Raw genomic sequence first — 19601 nt, forward strand, 5'->3', positions numbered from 1 at the left:
GTGTTGCAGCCACGAGTGACAAACGTTGTTCAAGTATTCACGGCAATTTACAGACAATCGTTTTTATTACGAAAAAAGGAGTACGAAATGTAAGTACATTTTATTTGTTTCCGTTTTCTATCCTTTTCCATTTTCTTTTATTTTAAGCTTCGAAGAACTTGGATACTTGGACAATTTTTGTTAAACCAATTTTTTATAATAAACATTGTATCATTTGAATTTAATCGAAACTATCTAACTTCTTTCTTGTCTTCTTTGTTTTGTGAGTTTTAAGTAAGGAAAAGATAAACAAGATGAAATAGAATGTGTTCTTTTTATATTCAATACTTATAATGAGTCTTATAATGAGAGAGTCATTACGGAGATCGATAAATTCTATTTGGTTCACTATGTTTAAAATTTCATTCTACGTGATATTGTACAATGTATATTTAGAGAAAAAAAGAGATATAAAATCTGATTTGATCTTAGGCCTTATTAAAAAAAAAAGAAAAAGAAAAAAAAAACAAAAGAAAAATGAAACATTACACAATCATATCTAAATCGAAAGTAAGTGTTATTTTCAGTTCTCGTAAAGTGGAACGAGATTCGAGAAACTTCGACTCAAGTTGATGCTCGAAACGTACCTACGTAAATCAGTAGAAGAGTTAGCTAACGAAAAACAGGTTATTCTTAACTGTCCGCAGGAATATATGAGAACGATACGGTATAATATATTTTTATTTGTCTTTCGACAGAGACAAAGTGTGAATCATGTCGAAGGCTCCGGCAGTTGGAATCGATTTGGGCACTACGTATTCCTGCGTAGGTGTCTTTCAACATGGAAAAGTCGAAATTATTGCCAATGATCAAGGAAACCGGACTACGCCAAGCTATGTAGCCTTCACCGATACTGAACGATTAATCGGAGATGCGGCAAAAAATCAAGTAGCTATGAATCCAAGTAACACAATTTTTGGTACGTATTTGTTGTCGTTGAATAAATTGCAATGATTTAGCAATTACATTATGTTTGTTTTTTATATAAATCTTTCAATTATAACGAGTAAACATCAGTTTTTTTAGGTTTCGAAAATTCGATATAATTTTCATTTTTTAATTAATGCTTATCGTATAGATACTACAGTGTAAATGAAAATTTAATCAACTTAATTACGATGATCGTATAATTGTACCAAACGTATTAAATACGTTTCGATTTTCTTTATTTTCACATTCGCGTTAACGACCTCGTGTAACAGTGTAGATGCAATACACTATGTTGTGATTGTGAGCGCGTGACGATCCAAGGTCAGCATTCATTCTTTTCGCGACATATAGTAGCATGTTTATGACTCATAGAGAAACTCAGCATGCACTTTTAATGTTTTTGCAGAAAAAATATATCGTCGAATTTTTCTTCTTGCAATTTTTCAAAAACATTTCACCTTCTTCGCAATACAATTATTTGGAGATAATATTTTATTATTTTTAATTATTAATTTTTTTAAAGATGCGAAACGGTTGATTGGTCGTCGTTTCGACGATTCAACGGTACAGAGTGACATGAAACATTGGCCCTTCACTGTGGTGAACGACGGAGGTAAACCGAAGATCCAGGTTACATATAAGGGCGAAGCGAAAACTTTCTTTCCGGAAGAAGTGTCTTCGATGGTCCTGACGAAGATGAAAGAAACGGCAGAAGCTTATCTCGGAAAAACTGTTACCAATGCCGTCATCACTGTGCCGGCTTACTTCAATGATTCTCAGCGGCAGGCAACGAAGGATGCCGGTGCAATAGCTGGTCTGAACGTTTTGCGTATTATTAATGAGCCAACTGCTGCCGCTATAGCCTATGGTCTTGATAAAAAGACGTCAGGCGAAAAAAACGTATTGATCTTCGATCTTGGTGGTGGTACTTTTGATGTTTCCATTTTGACGATCGAGGACGGTATCTTTGAAGTAAAATCGACGGCCGGCGATACTCACCTAGGTGGTGAGGACTTTGATAATCGTATGGTCAATCATTTTGTCCAGGAATTTAAGCGAAAGTACAAGAAAGACTTAAGTAGCAATAAGAGAGCCGTTAGACGTTTGAGAACGGCTTGTGAGAGGGCAAAGAGGACGCTTAGCTCATCGACGCAAGCTAGCATTGAGATCGACTCATTGTTTGAGGGTATCGATTTTTATACTTCCATCACTCGAGCTAGATTCGAGGAACTATGTGCCGATCTCTTTAGGAGCACTCTAGAACCGGTGGAGAAGGCTTTAAGGGACGCGAAAATGGACAAATCGCAGGTGCATAGCATCGTTTTAGTCGGTGGATCTACCAGAATACCAAAGATTCAGAAACTCTTGCAAGATTTCTTTAATGGCAAGGAATTGAACAAATCTATTAATCCTGATGAGGCTGTAGCTTACGGAGCCGCTGTACAGGCCGCTATTTTGCACGGCGATAAGTCCGAAGAGGTTCAAGATCTGTTGTTACTTGATGTTACGCCGTTGTCTCTTGGTATTGAAACCGCTGGTGGTGTTATGACGACTTTGATTAAAAGAAATACTACGATTCCTACGAAACAGACTCAAACATTCACCACCTATTCGGACAATCAGCCAGGTGTACTTATTCAAGTTTACGAAGGAGAGAGAGCTATGACCAAAGACAACAATATCTTAGGAAAGTTTGAACTCACGGGAATTCCGCCAGCACCGAGAGGTGTGCCACAGATCGAAGTCACTTTTGACATTGATGCTAATGGTACGTTCGAGGATGTTTGCTTGAACGATTTAAGTCAAATAAACAATCAATAATAATCCTATGCATGTTATACCTTCTTTATCATGTATGCTATTTAATAGATGTTTTTTATTTAATTCCTCAGGTATTTTAAATGTCTCGGCGATTGAAAAGTCGACTGGAAAAGAGAATAAGATCACGATTACCAATGATAAGGGTCGTCTGTCGAAGGAAGATATCGAGAGGATGGTGAATGAGGCTGAGAGATATCGGAACGAAGACGAACAACAACGAGATAGAATCAGTGCTAAGAATGCTCTCGAATCTTATTGCTTCAACATGAAGAGTACGATGGAAGACGAGAAAGTGAAGGATAAGGTAGATGCTTCAGACAAGCAGAAGATTCTTAACAAGTGCAACGAGGTCATCTCTTGGATGGATAGCAATCAGCTAGCAGAGAAGGAGGAATTCCTGGACAAGCAAAAGGAGTTAGAGTCTGTTTGCAATCCCATAGTTACTAAATTGTATCAGGATGCTGGCGGTGCTGCCGGCGGGTTTCCTGGCGGACCTGCTGCTGGTGCCGGCGGTGGCGCTGGTGGTGGACCTACTATCGAAGAAGTCGATTAAAAATCATCTCCATTATATCGAGTATTTTTTTTTACTATGCCTTTTATAATTTATTTATTTTTCCTTGACTCTTTGAGATGAACTAAATTTGATACTTGGTGGTGCACACATTATTCGTGTGAATCTACACTATCGGCTCTTCTGTCTTTATATGTATACTTTTTTTTGCCGAATATAACCGCCGCTGTACATGTTTTTATTCAGATAATGCTTGAGAATACTTTTTTAATCTTCAATAAATGTTGTTTTTAAGAATTAGACGTTGAGATTTATCCGACTCGTCTTTATTTCTAATACATTAGAATTGTTATTGTTTGAACATTACTTATCGTTGTATTGATTCTCACCATTGATATTTATTTGACTTGGACATTATCAGGTCGATAGAATTGGACGAGGATTATCAAGTAAGTCGTGATAACACCTATGAACTAAAAATATGGATTAAATTACTATTTCTTCAAAGAACATAATGAAATATTAGAATAATTGGTTTATATCGATCTAATCCAGTGGACTTACACCGGTCAAGAGAGCGTTGTTCATTTCGAAGAAGTCGCAGGCGGTAAAAGAGATTGGTTGTTGTTGAAGTTGATTCGAGAAGTCATTTATTTCGTTTCTGACGTAGTCACGCTCGATATTCGACCGTAACAAATTTTCCATGCTGAAGTAGTTTAAACCGAATCTCCCGATGTCGAGAGAAATCCGTCGGCGATCTTCATGCTGCTGTTGCTGATGCATTTGTAACGAGTAATCGTGTTCGTTGCAAATCGCCAGAATGGACGACGGTTTATCGCGATCTGTTCTCTCATGATTTGGAATGATAGAGTGTATCAATACACCTGTCTTCTTGAATTCTCGGTTGGTTAGCGTACACACCCAGCACATCAGTGCGAATTGTCCTGCGTAGATTATCCAAATGATGTTATTTATTAGCATGAATGTATAATTACGCTCAACAACACCCATGTAAATTCGGAAGAGCGTCGCAACGACCATCGTGAACGAATTGGCCGAACAAAGAAGAAGCTGGACACCGTGTATGTCATTTACGAGAGTCACCAATTCGCAAACACCTACGGGATTAAGTTTCGAGATTAAAATACTGACGATAAGAAGTTTAATTTTCTTATAATCTCATTTACCACTGTGCAATTCCCTTATACGACGAATTTTGAATGCGATTAAGGAGGCAACCAACTTGTTGTCTAGTAGCTCAATCATTCTATTGATCTTTCTAAATCTATTACAGATCACGTAGACGATGGTATCGAAAACGAAACTGTTGATTGCAGATTGAGCGATGGTATAATACAGAAGGAGGTCAGAAGCGAATATCTCTTCTGGTAAAGTGAAATAGTAATAGAAAGCATGTATTAATAGAGACACTGGTCCCAGAAAAAATGTTAATATGACGGCCAAGATCTGAACTGTCCTAATTGAACGTTCATTCATCGATACCTCTCGTGTGATCTTTTTATTTAATTGTTCTATTTTGTTCATTAGTAGTGGCCACTTCCCATAATGTCTGATGCCATGGAAAACGTAATAATAGGATGAAACATAGCACACGACTTTGTTCATATAATACATAATCTTATAAATATCGCTCTTGAAAACAGTACCAAATGTGAAAAAGTCAATGGCTCCATACGCGACGATTACCGTGCAGACTCCAAAGTGAAGAATGCGAACAATTATTGTAACAAACTTTGATAAACTTTTCGGATGGGCTACACCAACTCCCAGAAACCAAGAGACATAAATTATCACGCGTAAAGTTTCTTCAGTCGTCGACGTCGCTCTTTGTTCAACTTGCACGCTCATTTCGTCTTCCATTTTGTCGAATATTTAAAATAAACAAGAGCGAGATCACTCGAATGTCGCGTTCATTTTTCAAGAATGCTGGATGTTTTGATACTAAAGCTGGAAGGAACGTTTACAATTTCGAGAGAACGTAAAAATTATGCCTTATAACCTCGTGTAAAATTTACAAGACGGTGATAAATTTTGTCGAAAGGACTTCATTGCGTCCTTTTAAGGAAATTAAATTTGACTCCTGTCTACGCACGAAAGACACGCATTGTTCGGTCGTTATATGTATGTATATGTATGTATATTGGAAAAAACGAGCTTTATTTGCCCAACGACTATATTACAATTTTTATTATACAGTAAACATTTAAAATGAGATAAAACGATAACGTGTTGGTTGTACATCGACCTTTACAAATCATGCGGCAAGTCGAGTTAAAGTACTTTTGGAGATATGCGGGCTGAAATATATTCTTATTCTTCTTTTTGTCACTTAAATATCTTTTATCTTCCATTAATAAATAATTAGCAGCTCTCGATCGATCGACGAGGACCTATCGGGTAATATTACATTTTGCTTTTTTTCTTTTTGGTTTTTTTCCCATTTTCTTTTTTTTCAATCTTTGCTTTTATTAGTGCGATCGTTGCCAAACACGCATATATGTATAATTTTGTGCCTGTTGCTTTTGTTTCTTTTTTTCTTGCTTTTTTCTTTTTTTTTTGGTATTTTTGTTTTTTTACATGGATTATATGTGAAGATTCGACTCTGCGATTGAAGTGTATGAATTGCGGTCTAAGGATTTTGCGAGGGATTCCTTTCCGATGGTACGTATATATATGGCTCTTCTTCGTTTCTTCGTTTATTTTTTTTGTTTATCCTTATAGGGAAAAGGCAGCGTGAAATTATTCGAACACGGAACGCGTCGATATACACTTCGCGACGACCCCGAATTGATTTCTTTTTCGAGAAATAATTTCCTCGGTCCTACGCGTCGTTCTTTTCTTTTATATTAAATGATTCAAAGAACGAATAGACTCGCTTTTTACAATGCCGACGCTGCTTAGACTGATTTATTTGAAACGATGGCAGTTGTGAAGAGACGAAGGACGATCGCGATAAAAAAATGATTGGAGAAGATATTTTGTTTTAATAAATAATTAGCAATATGTTCGATAAAAAAAGAAAAAAAAGTAGAAAGGGAGAACGAAAGAGAGAAAGAAAGTGAGAGGGAGAAGAAGGGAGGGAGGGAGGGAAGGAGGGGGAGAGAGAGAGAGAGAGTGAGATAAAGTCAGATAGAGAGAAATGACAAATTGGTAGAACGATCGTACAGGATTGTGAGTAAATGCGTGACTCTTGATAATTAAGAGATTGGTGTATCATTAGTTGACATAAACTAATGTAAAAAGAGACCTTCATTTTTATCCCTTTTATCGAAACAATTTCCTTGATACGCTGTCTCTCGATGAATACTAAATATATAAAATAAAAGCATAAAAGTAAAAGGAACTAAATGTTATCAAATATTTTCATTAACGACTCGTACTTCCAATCGTTTCGATGTAAAGTGATGAGATCAGGAGATTTACTAATAGATTAAGCTCTCCTTTTTCATTATACAGGATGAACCATATTGCATTAATTATACTAATGTTGTGATGAATCACTATCCAATCGTTTTCAAACAATTAAATATCTAACGATAAGTGATTTTAGAAGACAAGTTTAGTCTCGATTTTTCGAGAAAGAGAAGAAAAAATGCCTTGTCAATCATCTTTCCATCGACGCAAGATTTTAGAAGAGTACCCAAAATGGTATTCATTTTGCAAGTATCCTCCCTCGTTACCGTTTGTCCATCAAATGCTATTTTCCCTTTGATATGTCGTTTAATTATCGACGAGGAGCTGAAACGTTAACTGATACGGCTTACAGTTCTTACATGGCCCATTAAACCACGATATACCCATACGGAACAAGTCGATATATTATATATATGTATATGGATATACTCCATGTAAATATTGTAAATATGTTATTAATATAATATAAATAAATATATATTATGTAGTATATGAAAGGCATATATATATCTATATTATATCTTTTGTTTCGTGTGGGTTATTTAAGAACGCATGAGATCGCTCAATAATCAATCACGCAAAGATTCCATAAAAATCTTTTTTTTTTTCACAACGAAAGCGTACGTCGTCCACAGATGGATATTTATGGATATGTAATCTTTTCTGTTTGTCGTTTTCTTCAGAATACTATTCCTTAGACAATGGTAATTATCATATATTATTAATATTGCAATAATAATAAGATAGAAAAAAAACAGATTAGTGCCGATGCAAAAACGACAGATCGTACTAATCGCGTTCCTTTAAAGGATCTAATCTCTCATAAGACCTTCTTCTTCTTTTTAATTCGGAATAAAACGCTAATTACTTGAAGTTGCCTTATTGGTATGCTGTTTTTAGCATGAAACTCCATTTTATGGCGACGCTCGTTCCGCATTATTGTTAAGCATTATTAATAAATCGAGCGTTCGTAGATGAAGCTCGACGAACATTGTTTTTTTTCTTTTTTCTTTTTTAAATTAGTCGTGATTTTCTTAATTAGATTTTCTAATTACATCGGAAGATGTATCGATCGTTTCGAAGAATCACGATGACGAAGACTCACGATCTCGATCTATACTTGAAAAATGTCTACGGAGGCGCGCGGCGCCACGTTTGTGTCGAAGATGGACGTTGTCGGGATTGCGGCAGGTGGAACGTCCACTTTTCTATTGGTAACCACTGCTTTCGTCGTTGATAGCGCTGTTTTCATAGTCTCCGGTGACTCCGATGTTGTCGGTACCTGCTGCGATTTAATTATTTAATCATTTTGATCATTTATATTTGTTGTGGATATTAACGAATATTATTCGTAACTTACAAAAGAAGATTCAAACCCGCAAATATGGAAAATTATGAAACTTTGTGCAATATATAGAACATGTATAAATATTATTCAATTCTTTTCGTTGTCCAAACTCACTCTAAGGGGATAAAAGTTACTTCGGAAAATTCAGTTATTTTTCTATTTTATGTTGTAACTAGCAAACTGTAAGTGACAGATAAAAATTTTAATACAGAGGATATTTCTTTTAATTAGGATTATTATTTGATAAAAGATATATCAATTAATTATATGATTAGAAAAAAGTTATAAAGAAATACTTTAATAATTTCATTGTTCTAAAATTCATTGTTTCAACAATTATGAAACTTATAATATTTTTTTTTATACAAATACAAGTATTGATGCATTGGTGAATTTTATTCCTCGACAATTAAAAAAATTTTGAATCCCATTATATCATATGTATCATTTGTATGTTGCATGTTTTACTAAAATTTATTATGGCGCTGAAACTTAATATACTAAAATAATAAGATGATTTATACAGTTGGTTCACAATCTGTGGCATAAACTAAGCTAAGAAGATTTTATGGTTCAAAATAAGACAGAAATCAAGAATAACAAAATTACTTTGGAGGTATCGTTTCCAAGGAAAATGCATTTCAAGATTAGTCGAGAATATATGCACATAAAGATTGACGTTGGAGTTTTTATTACACACTGTTATTATAACTACTTTGTATGCTTCTCTGCAAGTAAGAGATAGTATATTAATATCCCTACGATGGTACATCCCAGGTATTTTTTTGGAGTTTCACCATCATGAAAAATAACTCATAATATCAGTATTACATATGTGTTTTTAAAGTTATTTAACTATACTTAAATTACTTATTCAACTTTGAATTGTATATTAAAAGAGATTAAAAGAATTGTTTATTAAAAATTGCTTATTAAATCGAATTGCATTATTTCAATTACTTCGTGAGAAAATAAAAAAAAATTTGGTAATTATCTTAAAAATATAAAGTTCTAATAAAAATAAGTTGTATTCAATAGTTTTTCAATCTTTTTTTCCCTATATTTCCATCTAGTATATTTATCTGCTGTGTAATGTGCGAAACAAAAGTATATGAAATAAATTACATTACTTTTGTAAGTGTTAGAGGAACACTGCTCGTTACGCAACATATATATGATACACTAGGATCCAGAAGTTCCTCAATTGTCAAGGGTTATTCATTAATACAATAAAATTTGTATTTCTATGAAAAAAAAAAATTATTGTTATTTCATAGTTATTTAAACTATTGATTAAGATATTACGTAAAAAATGACGTTTACAAAAAAATGAATATCTTTGGTTATAATCTTTTTTAATTAAATAAATAATTGATTGGTTTTTGTGAAATAATAGTTTTAACGAAAAGAAGTAACTTTTGTTTTAAAACTTTTTTTTTAATTTCTTATTTAGTTACGACATAAAATCGAAAAATAGTCGAATTTTCAAGGGTGAATTTTATCATTTTAGAGTGAATTTATGTAGTAAAAAAGATTGTATTATATACGTTTATATATATTTTATATATGTCCCAAATTCTATAATTTTCTGAATTTTCGTATTGGGGATCTTGCCTTGATAGTTGTTTCTAAGATATTTACGTACCTCGTTGTAAAATACTTCTTTACCCTCTTCGACTGACGGCAAAAGTTCGTCCGTAGAATGAGGAGTCCTAGGACTTGGTGTGGGCGCTACTTGTTGTTGCTGTTGTTGTTGCTGCTGTTGCTGTTGTTGTTGTTGTTGTTGCTGTTGCTGCTGTTGTTCCCGTTGTTTTTGTAACCTCAGCTCCTGAAGAGCCTGTCGTTGCTCTTTTTCGTTCCGTTCCTTTTCCAGCCTACGTGCACTATAACTACGGGCTGAGGACGTTGAACTGTGAACCGATGCTAAGCTAGGTCGACGGGAACCTGTCAAAAAAAGGATCTAGTGTTGGTTCGAGAATCGAAGACTTTGAAGTTGTGTCTTTGTTTTATGTAAGAAAGTTCTTCTATGACTCCTAGCAGCCGAAAAAGGAAGAAAAAAGTGGATTCTAGCGCATCCGTTTTTGTCTAATGGCACGAATTAGGTATATGTACATACATATATATATATATATGTATACATATATATACATACATATATACATATTATATAATTTAGATATGTAAGTATATATAATATGTATATGTATATATATTCGAATATATATATATATATATATATATATGTATATATATATGTATGTATTACTGTAGATGATGCGTGAATCTAGGATATTTCTGTAAGAATACTAATCAAGCGAAAATAAATGTCGCCCGTAAGCCATCATTATCGTACAGTCAAGCTTTTTACACGCTTTTGAAGAGTGCTGAGAATTATTATCGTATATTTATTTTTTCAAATCGGTATATATATGGATCGTCGGATCATCGCTTCGCGTAGTAACTTGGGTAGACGGAAGAGGTTCGCAGAGACATGTTGGTGTGGATATCGTGTGAATGAAAAGTGGAGCATAAGTGGCGGGGAGAATGAAAATCGCGCGTTTACCGAGCAAACAGGCAAAAGGCCAAAGCGGAAGCACACATCGTTTATATTTCATATTCGAGTGCTACGTCGAGGATATTGATTTTATATGTAGCTATTAACGTTAAAAGTTAAAGTCTTACAAAATTATTTAAGTAATCTTCGTGATCTTAATAATTTCTAGTTCATTTTTCATTACTATTTTCTATTTTTAAGTTGATACATTTTCATTTAATGATCTTCCATAAAAAGAAATATTTATTTAATATATTCAGAAAGGGACCTTCGAATACTTAATCCGCCACTGTTTCAATCTAAAATGATAATGTTTTTTTTACAAATTTTTGTCTTGAGAAAAGGAAGTAGGTTTTTTTTTTCATCATTTTTTCCATCCAAGCGTGACAGCATCTTGAGAATCATATGCACGGAAATTGTATTTGAAAAGCAGAACGCAGCATCCGTGGGAAACGAAAGTTGGAAATGCATACGTTGCTCGATCATTGCTGTTCTTTTTCACTTGTAAAGCGCGTATAGAAATATTAATTGATAGACATAGCGGAAAATAATAAGAGATATAGTGAGATAGAGAGAGAAAGAAAGGAAAAAGAAGGACAGAATGAGAAGGGAGAGAGAGAGAAAGAAAGAGAGAGAGAGAGAGAGAGAGAGAGAGAGAGAGAGAGAGAGAGAGAAAGAGAGAAAGAAAGAAAGAAAGAAAGAGACAAACAGAAAGACAAATAGACAGAGAGATAGAGTTTTTTCGAAGTCAAACACTTCATTCCACATTATATATATAAAATGAAAACAAAGCAGTCCTAATGTTCGATCGACAAAATTTCATCGACGTTTCCGACTTTTAACGTCAAACTTTGTCCATTGAAATATAGGAAAAGCAGATTTCTAATGGTACATAGAGAGGGATAAATGGAAGATGAGAAGTAGAAATACTATTGAAATGATTTGTCTCAAATACTGTTTTAAGTGAACTTCTTTAAAAATTTTAGTTTCCTTCTAAAAAAATGAAGTTTTGTTAGATCTTTAATAGGACAAATAATAATGAAATGTGATATGAATGGGGTAATAAGAGTTTTATTTTTGTATCTTCACTTACAAATCGTTCTTAATATTTAAAATAAATTGATATATTATGGAGAAATGAGAGAAAAAGGAGAAAACAATCAGTGAGCAGGAAGAAAAAGGAGAAAAAAAGGAAGATATAAGAGAGATATAAAAGAGGAAAAAAGAAAATATTCGCGTGACCTTCATTGCGTGATGCAATGCAAAGGAAATACAAGCAGAAAAAAAAATGACGTACATTATAAGCGAGTTTTGTAAGGTTCGTGTTTTTACTACGAAAAAGATATTTTGATATAATAATCTCGCTAGTTCGAGACGCAGAAGATGATGCGTTAAAAGCTACGTAAAAGCCGACTACTCTAAAAAGACAAAGTCGCGAATGACTTCTCCTTTGTTCGCCGGTTTCTCGGTTAAAATGTTAAATCTTTTGTCTTTCGATTCGTTAATATTTTTAAATAATATTTTTGGATTCGTTAAATGAATAGGTAAAATGATTATGATTTCATCGAACTTTGAATCTATGTTTAAGAAAATGACAGCTTGAATCTCATATTGAATTCGTGACTGATAATCTTTATTTTTTTTATTATACCGAGAAACTGGCCCCGAAGCGTTCCATGCGATTTGTAATTATATTAAATGCGTTGTGTGTGCAGCGAGCTAGCTAGTGCGTAAAGATTTCGCGTCTCTCTACAAATCTTACCAGAAAACTTTTGTTCGTTAACGAGCAACGAAATCGGCCGCTGCCATCTTGCTATCTCGTAACACACTCGCGAAGCACACATTGTGACGCACACTTTCCTTATCGTGTATGTAAGGTTTAGTGTTTTTTTTTATAAATTACTTTTATATTTATTTATCTATCGTGGATGGGTATGTCTGTATTTTGCAATCGTGTAAACACGGTCGAGAGCGATCCATTCGTCTTCTCATAGCGATAATCCGGACAACTTCCAGCCCTATCATAGTTTTATTAAGCAATCATCATGTGTGGCTTTTGTGAAAAAGATCGATTATGCATCTTTTTTCTCCTACTTTATATTCATTTTATATCTTTTTCTTTATTGTTTTTTAAAATAGAAGAGTGTTGCGACCGATGGTCCGTCGTGGAAATAACGGACAAAAATCTGTAAACTATTCTCATTAACGGGGTATTATAAATAACATAAGATCGGTCGCTTTTTAAACGTTTAACGAAATTAAATAAGCTGCATCCGTTTTCTGCTTTAGTCAAAAGGTATATCCATCGTGATTTTCCTAAAATGATTTGGAGAATTAAAAAGAAAAAGATTAAGAAACCTACATGTACGATTGCAGGACAATCGTTGAGTTTTGTAAATAGGAAGATGTAATCATGTGATAGACTTTTGGCTAACCAGAACTTGAGGAGAGTCGGAAATACAACTGCGTAGATAAACGACAGCGACTTTTTTGCGACATATACGTATACACAAAGAAACAATATAGAGAGAGAAATTTTGTTGAGATGCGAAGATTTTTCCAACACCATTGTGAAAACGGCGTTACCTTCGTCGTCGGTTTCATGAAGCGAGTTACGTGAAAAGACAGATTGAGAGAAAGAGAGAGAGAGAGAGAGAGAGAGAGAGAGAGAGAGAGAGAGAGAGAGAGAGAGAGAGAGAGAGAGAGAGAGAGAGAGAGAGAGAGAGAGAGAGAGAGAGAGAGAGAGAGAGAGAGAGAGAGAGAGAGAGAGAGAGAGAGAGAGAGAGAGAGAGAGAGAGAGAGAGAGAGAGAGAGAGAGAGAGAGAGGCGGTGAAAAAAGAAGGGAAAAGAACAAGAAAATTATATAATCGATTTCACGAATAGGTAATGGAATAGATAGAATATTAGATTGAAAAATTGGGAATTAGAGAAGTAAAGGATTAGGAATGGAAAAATATTACTTTTCCTATGGAAGATAATTTCAGAAACATCTGACGAAATTAATGATACACATATGCGTATTTTTAATGTGCATCAATTGTCTTTAGTAAAGACTTTGAGTGAGTTTCATCAGGTGTTTGAAAATTCTTCACTGAAGTATGTGAGAAGGATAAAGAGAGAAAACGTTCGATAGAAAGATAGAAATAAAAATAGAGAAAAGAAATAGAAATAGATAGGTAGATAGACAGATAGATAGATAGATAGATAGATAGATAGATAGATAGATAGAGAGAGAGAGAGAGAGAGAGAGAGAGAGAGAGAGAGAGAGAGAGAGAGAGAGAGAGTGTGTGATCGTCTACCGAGGCCGTCGGACGATCCCTCAGCTACGTCACTAAGGGTACGTCGGTGCTTGTTCCCGCCTTTGGTCGCCTGCAGGTGACACGATATAAGCAAGATGGCGGCGGCTCGTGCCGCACCTGCTCTCGATGCCGGTACCAGCGGACCGCGACTACCACCACTGCTAGGCCTCCTGGTGAACGCGCAGCTTAGTGATCCGCCACCTCCACTTCTCTGGCTCGAACGCGAGGATGGCCTGCCACCATGTAGCGTCAGAGGTATACCTAAAGATTATCGAGAAAGAGAGAGAAACTCTGATATTTTTTTATCTTCCTTTTTTGTATCTCCTTTCGTTTTTCGATGAACGTGACGAGTTCGAGATGATTGCGTATTTTTCTTTTTTCTCAAGAAAATGTGAACGAAGAGAATAGATTTTCCATATTTGTTTCTCGAGAGTTTTTGTTTTTGTCCTTTTGAGAGTACCTAATTGAGCGTTTCATAGTCACGCATACGTTCTGGCTCGATATCCAATGTAGGTAATGAGGTGAGACGAGAATAGATGAACTTCGGTACGACAACCATGCTTGTGATACGATATAGGTCGCTTTTATTGATTTCTTATAGGCTAAGATGGATGCTTTAATGGAATATATAAGTATACCTGATACAAAGTTGGCGCACGCAAATGATATTCGGTTAATGATCGATTATAAATGAAACTCATCGTTCTGAGTTTTGAATCGATGTTAAGGAAATCTCTTATTAGACTACGATGACAACAACAATGGTGATGACTATGACGATACAATGCTTTATGTACGATATAGCTATATGAAATGGCATGCGATTTTCAGGCAAGCGATGGCAGATCGATGTTTTCCTTCGCGATATATTTTAACTAATTTACCTGTATCGCTGGAGAATAGCATAGGTGGTGCATGATTCGCGTTGGCATAGTGTCGTGGCCTTGAGTATCTCGCACGGCTGAATAGTTTCAGGACAAAACATATCATGCCCGTGAACACAGCTATGCCGGATGCTATGCAGAGTAATGTCGGTATGTCTGTAGTTATCAGCACGAGATCTGTCAAGTGATGAAAGATTTATGAGAAATATTTGGTGTTTCTTTTTCTTTTTCTGAAAGACGTCGTCGAGGAGTAAATGTAATTTTAAGATGTTCGATCGTAAACATGATTTTCCAAGAGACACTACGAAACTTTGTGTTCTTCATTTAAAGGATCGGACAGCAAGCTGGCACTGCTTACCTTCGGCGCAGAAGACCTTCTTTGTTGGTCTGGACAAGGTGACCCTGTGATAGCCTTCCTCGCAGTCGCACACCGCATTGTGCTGCACCTGTGTACAGGTCGAGTGTTGATCCGTAAAAGTGCAAGTTGCACGGTAGAAACACTGCTCTCCGAGTCTTTTCGCTGAAAGACGGTGAATTTCTTGTTAACGTTTTTTATATGAGTGAAGCTATAATTATTTAGAGCTGTTTTAAAAAAGCTAAGCGTTTGAAGAAGGAGTTTGAAGAGGTGACATAAAATTGTGGAAATCATCACGTACGTTTGGCACATCCTTTGTTAGGCCCAAGACGAACGGGGTAGAATTTTTCACACTCGCACGAGCCAGTGATGGAATCGCAGATCACGTGCTGTAGATCCGGATTGCACGTAAGTTCGCACGGCGAGCCCAGATACTGGCCCTTTTCTGTAAAAGACACAAAAACGATAGATATAAATTATTGTACGTAAGAGAGTTATCGATCTGGAATTTAATTTTGAAAATTATCAAGGAAGATAGGTTGAGAACGTGCGAGAAAGTTATCGCATCGAGTCGTCTGAAAGTTGTAAATTAACAGAAGAGTAATTGGAGCGTTCGATAATGAATTCCTCGGCAGTCCCATCTCCTTCTGTGGTAAACCGGAATATTCCTACATTTCGGTTTTGGTGTCAGTTTGTCTATGTACGTATGCACGTATCTACGTGTCTGTTGCAGAGTCTTCGCTGAACTTTGCCATTTGCCAAGGACCGTGAGCTAGTGTGCACACATTCTAAACGATTAAACGACCAGTAGAATATGTCCATGTATAAACCGGCCAATGTGGAACTTGCCCGGCGACTATTCAAAGTTTCTGATCCGAACAAGTTTCCGTTCTTGGACTTAGCTGGCTTCTCAGCAACGATATACCCTAATTCGAGAGTATCGAAGAAATTCGCCGAGAAATTTCATTTTCTTTCTCCGATTGTAATTGGACATAAATCGGAGAGTTATTAAAGCAGATCGCGAGATTTGCTCGCGGATATCTTCGAGCGGGCATTTTGCCAGCTCGCTTACATTCGTTTTGCCATATCCCGTACAACTATATATTGTTATTACGTATATTAGTCGTTGTAGTCCGCGCAACAACGGATAACTTTGTTGGCATGCTTCCACAGAGTAATATTATGTTAATAGAACACATCCGTTCCTAATTAAAGGTTCTCGACCAAATCCTCACTTCTATGACCCAACGGACCATTAATATTTCATGAATTATCCTCAATTTATTTACTCTACCTCGAAAAGTTCTTTAACTAGGACGCTCGATAAATTGGCGAGAATCATAATAGTCTCAATACTAAGTGAACATTTTTGTAATTTGTAAACATGTCATTTTATACAGGTTAATGATTTATGTTTCTCTAATCGTAATGTATTTCGATTCGGGTGTAATGTCGAAAGAAAAGAATACGTGCCGTCGTTCTTTTTAGTCTCTCTACCTCTCTCTTTTTTAAAAAATAGTGGATATATAATATTTAGAAGTATAAATGCGTCGAATTAAAAGCAATTGCAATCCTTCTACACGCTTTTACACGCGGAGCTTGAGCGCTTGCAGCATCTATTAAAATCAATACCGGTGGCGTGCTTGGCGCGAAAATCAAGAAGGGCGCGTTCCTTTCTTGGTACTGAACTAACGCAAGCGCAAATCCATGTGCAAATTGCGCACTGCAACGTCGTTACTTTTTTTGGACTCCGCTTCAATTTTCGGAATATTATATAACGTTGCATTCTTTTTCGTTATGATTTTGATGAATTAAAATTCATTTAATAAATCTGATAAATTTTTAACAAATCTTTAAAACATTTTAGTAGTCTTATTAAACTGTTAAAATAAATTTGTCATATTTTAACATATGAAACTTGTCGCTTAATTACATATGATTTACTGATCAAATTTGTAGGAAGAAATCGATGAAACGTTCACGAAAGAGAAGTTTATGTGAGTCGTATCGAGAACATGATCAGAGGATTATTTGAAGTGGCTAGTTTGAAACGTTGTTTTGTGAATTGGGTAGAGACGTTTATCGAATGAATGTTCTCGAGAAAAGTAGCACGCTTTTCATAGAGCAGGCGCAAAAAAGGCAATGAAGATGAAGTACCTTAAGGTAGTTCATTCGCTCAATCTTTCTTCTTCCTGTGGAAATGAAATAAAGTCCGATAGGTAGGATAGCCTTTTATTGATCGCAAGGATACCGATAGCCTTTTATCGTTTCGGTCTGTCGTACTTTTAATTAAAATTTCAAGATAAAAAAACGATCGATATTAGATTTCATCGTTGTTAATGGAGGACGGGATGACATAACGTGCCTTTGGTGAAGTCTTTGAGAACTAATCATCTGTAAAATAAAATAAAAAATCAAAGATCGAAGATCCTATCGATTTTCCAATACGTTATAGTTGTTTATTTTTTAACGATGAAAAGATATGATCGTAAAACATCATTTATAAGACCAAAATTTATAACCGTCCAGGGAAGATTGTCATCGAAGAATGTCTTTATGTTTCGTACAAAGCAAAAGACATCGTTTTTCTCATTAAAAATTTTCTTCTGACGCCATTTTTTCGAACATGAATACACGTAACAAGAGCCAATAACACGAAAGACATCACAGACTATTCTCGTTTGTTGTCAAATTTTCAAAAAGGACCTCTGTAGAAAGTTATTTTCCTAGACGAACTTATCGAGGTCATTGCCGATGGCAGTCGAGTGTGCTACTTTATCACACCGACCGATGGGCGTATCGAAAATAATGATAGAAGATGAGAAGACAGAAGGCTCGGGATCGAGGAAAAGAATGACCTTTGCTGATAAGAACAGCTCACCTGGCATATAATCGATTCCGGCTCGAGGCGAAAAGAAGGAAAGGAACAAACGAACATGAAAAGTAGTTTTCACTAGTTCAGGATTACGGTAAAAAGGTTAAGAGGAAATTAAGAGGAATTTGACATAAATTTGAAGGTAAATAAATGGGAGAGGCGTAGGTGATTGCTTACCTGCGGTAATATTCGCCTCAAAGTAGTCGTCGTCCAGGTCGTCGAGTATCTCGCCGTCGTCGTAGACGGCGACGTGGTCGTCGAGGTAGCTTGATGATCCGTGCACGTCATCACCTCCCACCTGCCGTCGAAAGATTCGAGGATGATTCCCCGAGGGAGAACGATCGGCGATGGTGGCGGTGATCAGGCTCGAGATCAGGAAGACGATGCTGCAGCCGAACAGGAGCCAGGAACGGCAGGAGAAGCGGGTTGGAAATCTCAGGGCGGAGGGAAATGCGCTCATCGCCCCCGCGGCGCGAGTCAACCCCCGAAACCGAGCACCGCTGGCGCATCGACATCCTTTCCCTTCGCCCGTCCCCTCCCCCACTTCTTCCTCTTCCTCTTCCTCTTCTTGCTTCTGCTACGAGCCACCCTCGCCCTCTATCCCGAGACCGGCACCTTATGTCGTCGGCTGAGGGAGCGCGCGAGCGCTCCTCCCTGCTCCTTTCTCTCGACTCACTTTTTCTCGTCTTCTTTTTTTCCTCTTCTTTCTATTTTTCTTCTTTCTCTTCTTCTTCTTCTTCTTCTTCTTCTTCTTCTTCTTCTTCTTCGATTTTCTTTCTACGCTTATCCTTCCTTCCGTCGTTAAGTTGCGTCGCCGGAGTAATTTTTCTTACACGTAGGTGTTGTTCTATTGTTTCTCGGGAATAAAACGCGACCTGAACGCAGACGTTACCACGCTGCTCCAGCAGCGAGTACACTCTGACCGGAGAGAAACCGCTCGAAACTGCTAGTTGCGTCTTCTCCCGCATTGCAACCCCACCGACACGGCCCTTGCCACCCGTTTAACGCCGCTCACCGTTCGTCACCCGCCGTCCGACCACCGACCGTTGCCTGCAGCTGCGCGATCTGCTCGATGCTCTCTGTTGCTTCGCATCGCGATCAGGGATGCTTGTTCGTTCGTTCGCTCGCTCACTCGTTTACTTATATTATTCGGCATGTTTCGTCAAAGGGTGGAGACGACAGACGATAAATGATCGATCAGAGGCCTCGGAAAAAGAATACTAATGCGGGTTTTTCGTAAATATAATCTTTTACGATATTTATTTTATGCGTATCTGATTTTTATGTCTTTAATTTTGCACGTATAAAACTCGTAGTTTCAGTCATGCATTTACGGTCTTGTACTGGTCACTTTTTCGAATTTGCATATGTACTTGAATTCGGGGAGAAATATTATATAATCCAATAAAAATTCATGTAGGATATGTTACTGAATCGTTTTCCTAACCTTCACCCATTTTGCAAGCTCATCGAGAACCTTCTTATAAATAGCTATAGCTCTAATCGTTAACTGTAAGTTTTCTCCATTAACCTAAATTACGTCTTTCTCT

The 19601-nt window shown here is 36.5% G+C and overlaps 3 protein-coding genes across 7 annotated transcripts; 1 reads left to right on the forward strand and 2 right to left on the reverse strand.

Moving 5' to 3' along the window:
* The first annotated feature begins 7 nt into the window (after nucleotides 1-7).
* Nucleotides 8-3598, forward strand: LOC122626882 (heat shock 70 kDa protein cognate 4-like). Of its 2 annotated transcripts, XM_043807400.1 has the most exons (5): nucleotides 32-89; nucleotides 567-665; nucleotides 738-958; nucleotides 1493-2737; nucleotides 2862-3598. In XM_043807400.1, the coding sequence occupies exons 3-5, from the start codon at nucleotides 754-756 to the stop codon at nucleotides 3341-3343; spliced, it is 1932 nt and encodes a 643-aa protein (XP_043663335.1). In that variant the 5' UTR covers nucleotides 32-89; nucleotides 567-665; nucleotides 738-753; the 3' UTR covers nucleotides 3344-3598. The 2 variants fall into 2 exon arrangements, with proteins under 2 accessions (XP_043663334.1, XP_043663335.1); XM_043807399.1 differs by lacking the exon at nucleotides 567-665 and having other exon boundaries at nucleotides 8-89.
* Nucleotides 3599-3610: 12 nt separating this feature from the next.
* Nucleotides 3611-5313, reverse strand: LOC122626887. The gene is made up of 3 exons (XM_043807414.1): nucleotides 4489-5313; nucleotides 3866-4419; nucleotides 3611-3774 (listed from the first exon to the last, which is right to left on the reverse strand). The coding sequence occupies exons 1-3, from the start codon at nucleotides 5180-5182 to the stop codon at nucleotides 3700-3702; spliced, it is 1323 nt and encodes a 440-aa protein (XP_043663349.1). The 5' UTR covers nucleotides 5183-5313; the 3' UTR covers nucleotides 3611-3699.
* A 145-nt stretch (nucleotides 5314-5458) lies between these two features.
* LOC122626884 lies at nucleotides 5459-19474 on the reverse strand. 4 transcript variants are annotated; one of them, XM_043807409.1, is made up of 7 exons: nucleotides 18229-19470; nucleotides 15478-15621; nucleotides 15180-15341; nucleotides 14822-14998; nucleotides 13938-14198; nucleotides 9730-10028; nucleotides 5459-8018 (listed from the first exon to the last, which is right to left on the reverse strand). In XM_043807409.1, exons 1-7 carry the CDS (start codon nucleotides 18509-18511, stop codon nucleotides 7851-7853), a joined length of 1494 nt encoding a protein of 497 aa, XP_043663344.1. In that variant the 5' UTR covers nucleotides 18512-19470; the 3' UTR covers nucleotides 5459-7850. The 4 variants fall into 4 exon arrangements, with proteins under 4 accessions (XP_043663344.1, XP_043663343.1, XP_043663345.1 ...); XM_043807408.1 differs by having other exon boundaries at nucleotides 5459-8021; nucleotides 18229-19463; XM_043807410.1 differs by having other exon boundaries at nucleotides 5459-8021; nucleotides 14055-14198; nucleotides 18229-19462.
* Nucleotides 19475-19601: the final 127 nt, after the last annotated feature.

This window comes from Vespula pensylvanica, chromosome 2, assembly GCF_014466175.1.
Source record: "Vespula pensylvanica isolate Volc-1 chromosome 2, ASM1446617v1, whole genome shotgun sequence".
Lineage (NCBI taxonomy): Eukaryota > Metazoa > Arthropoda > Insecta > Hymenoptera > Vespidae > Vespula > Vespula pensylvanica.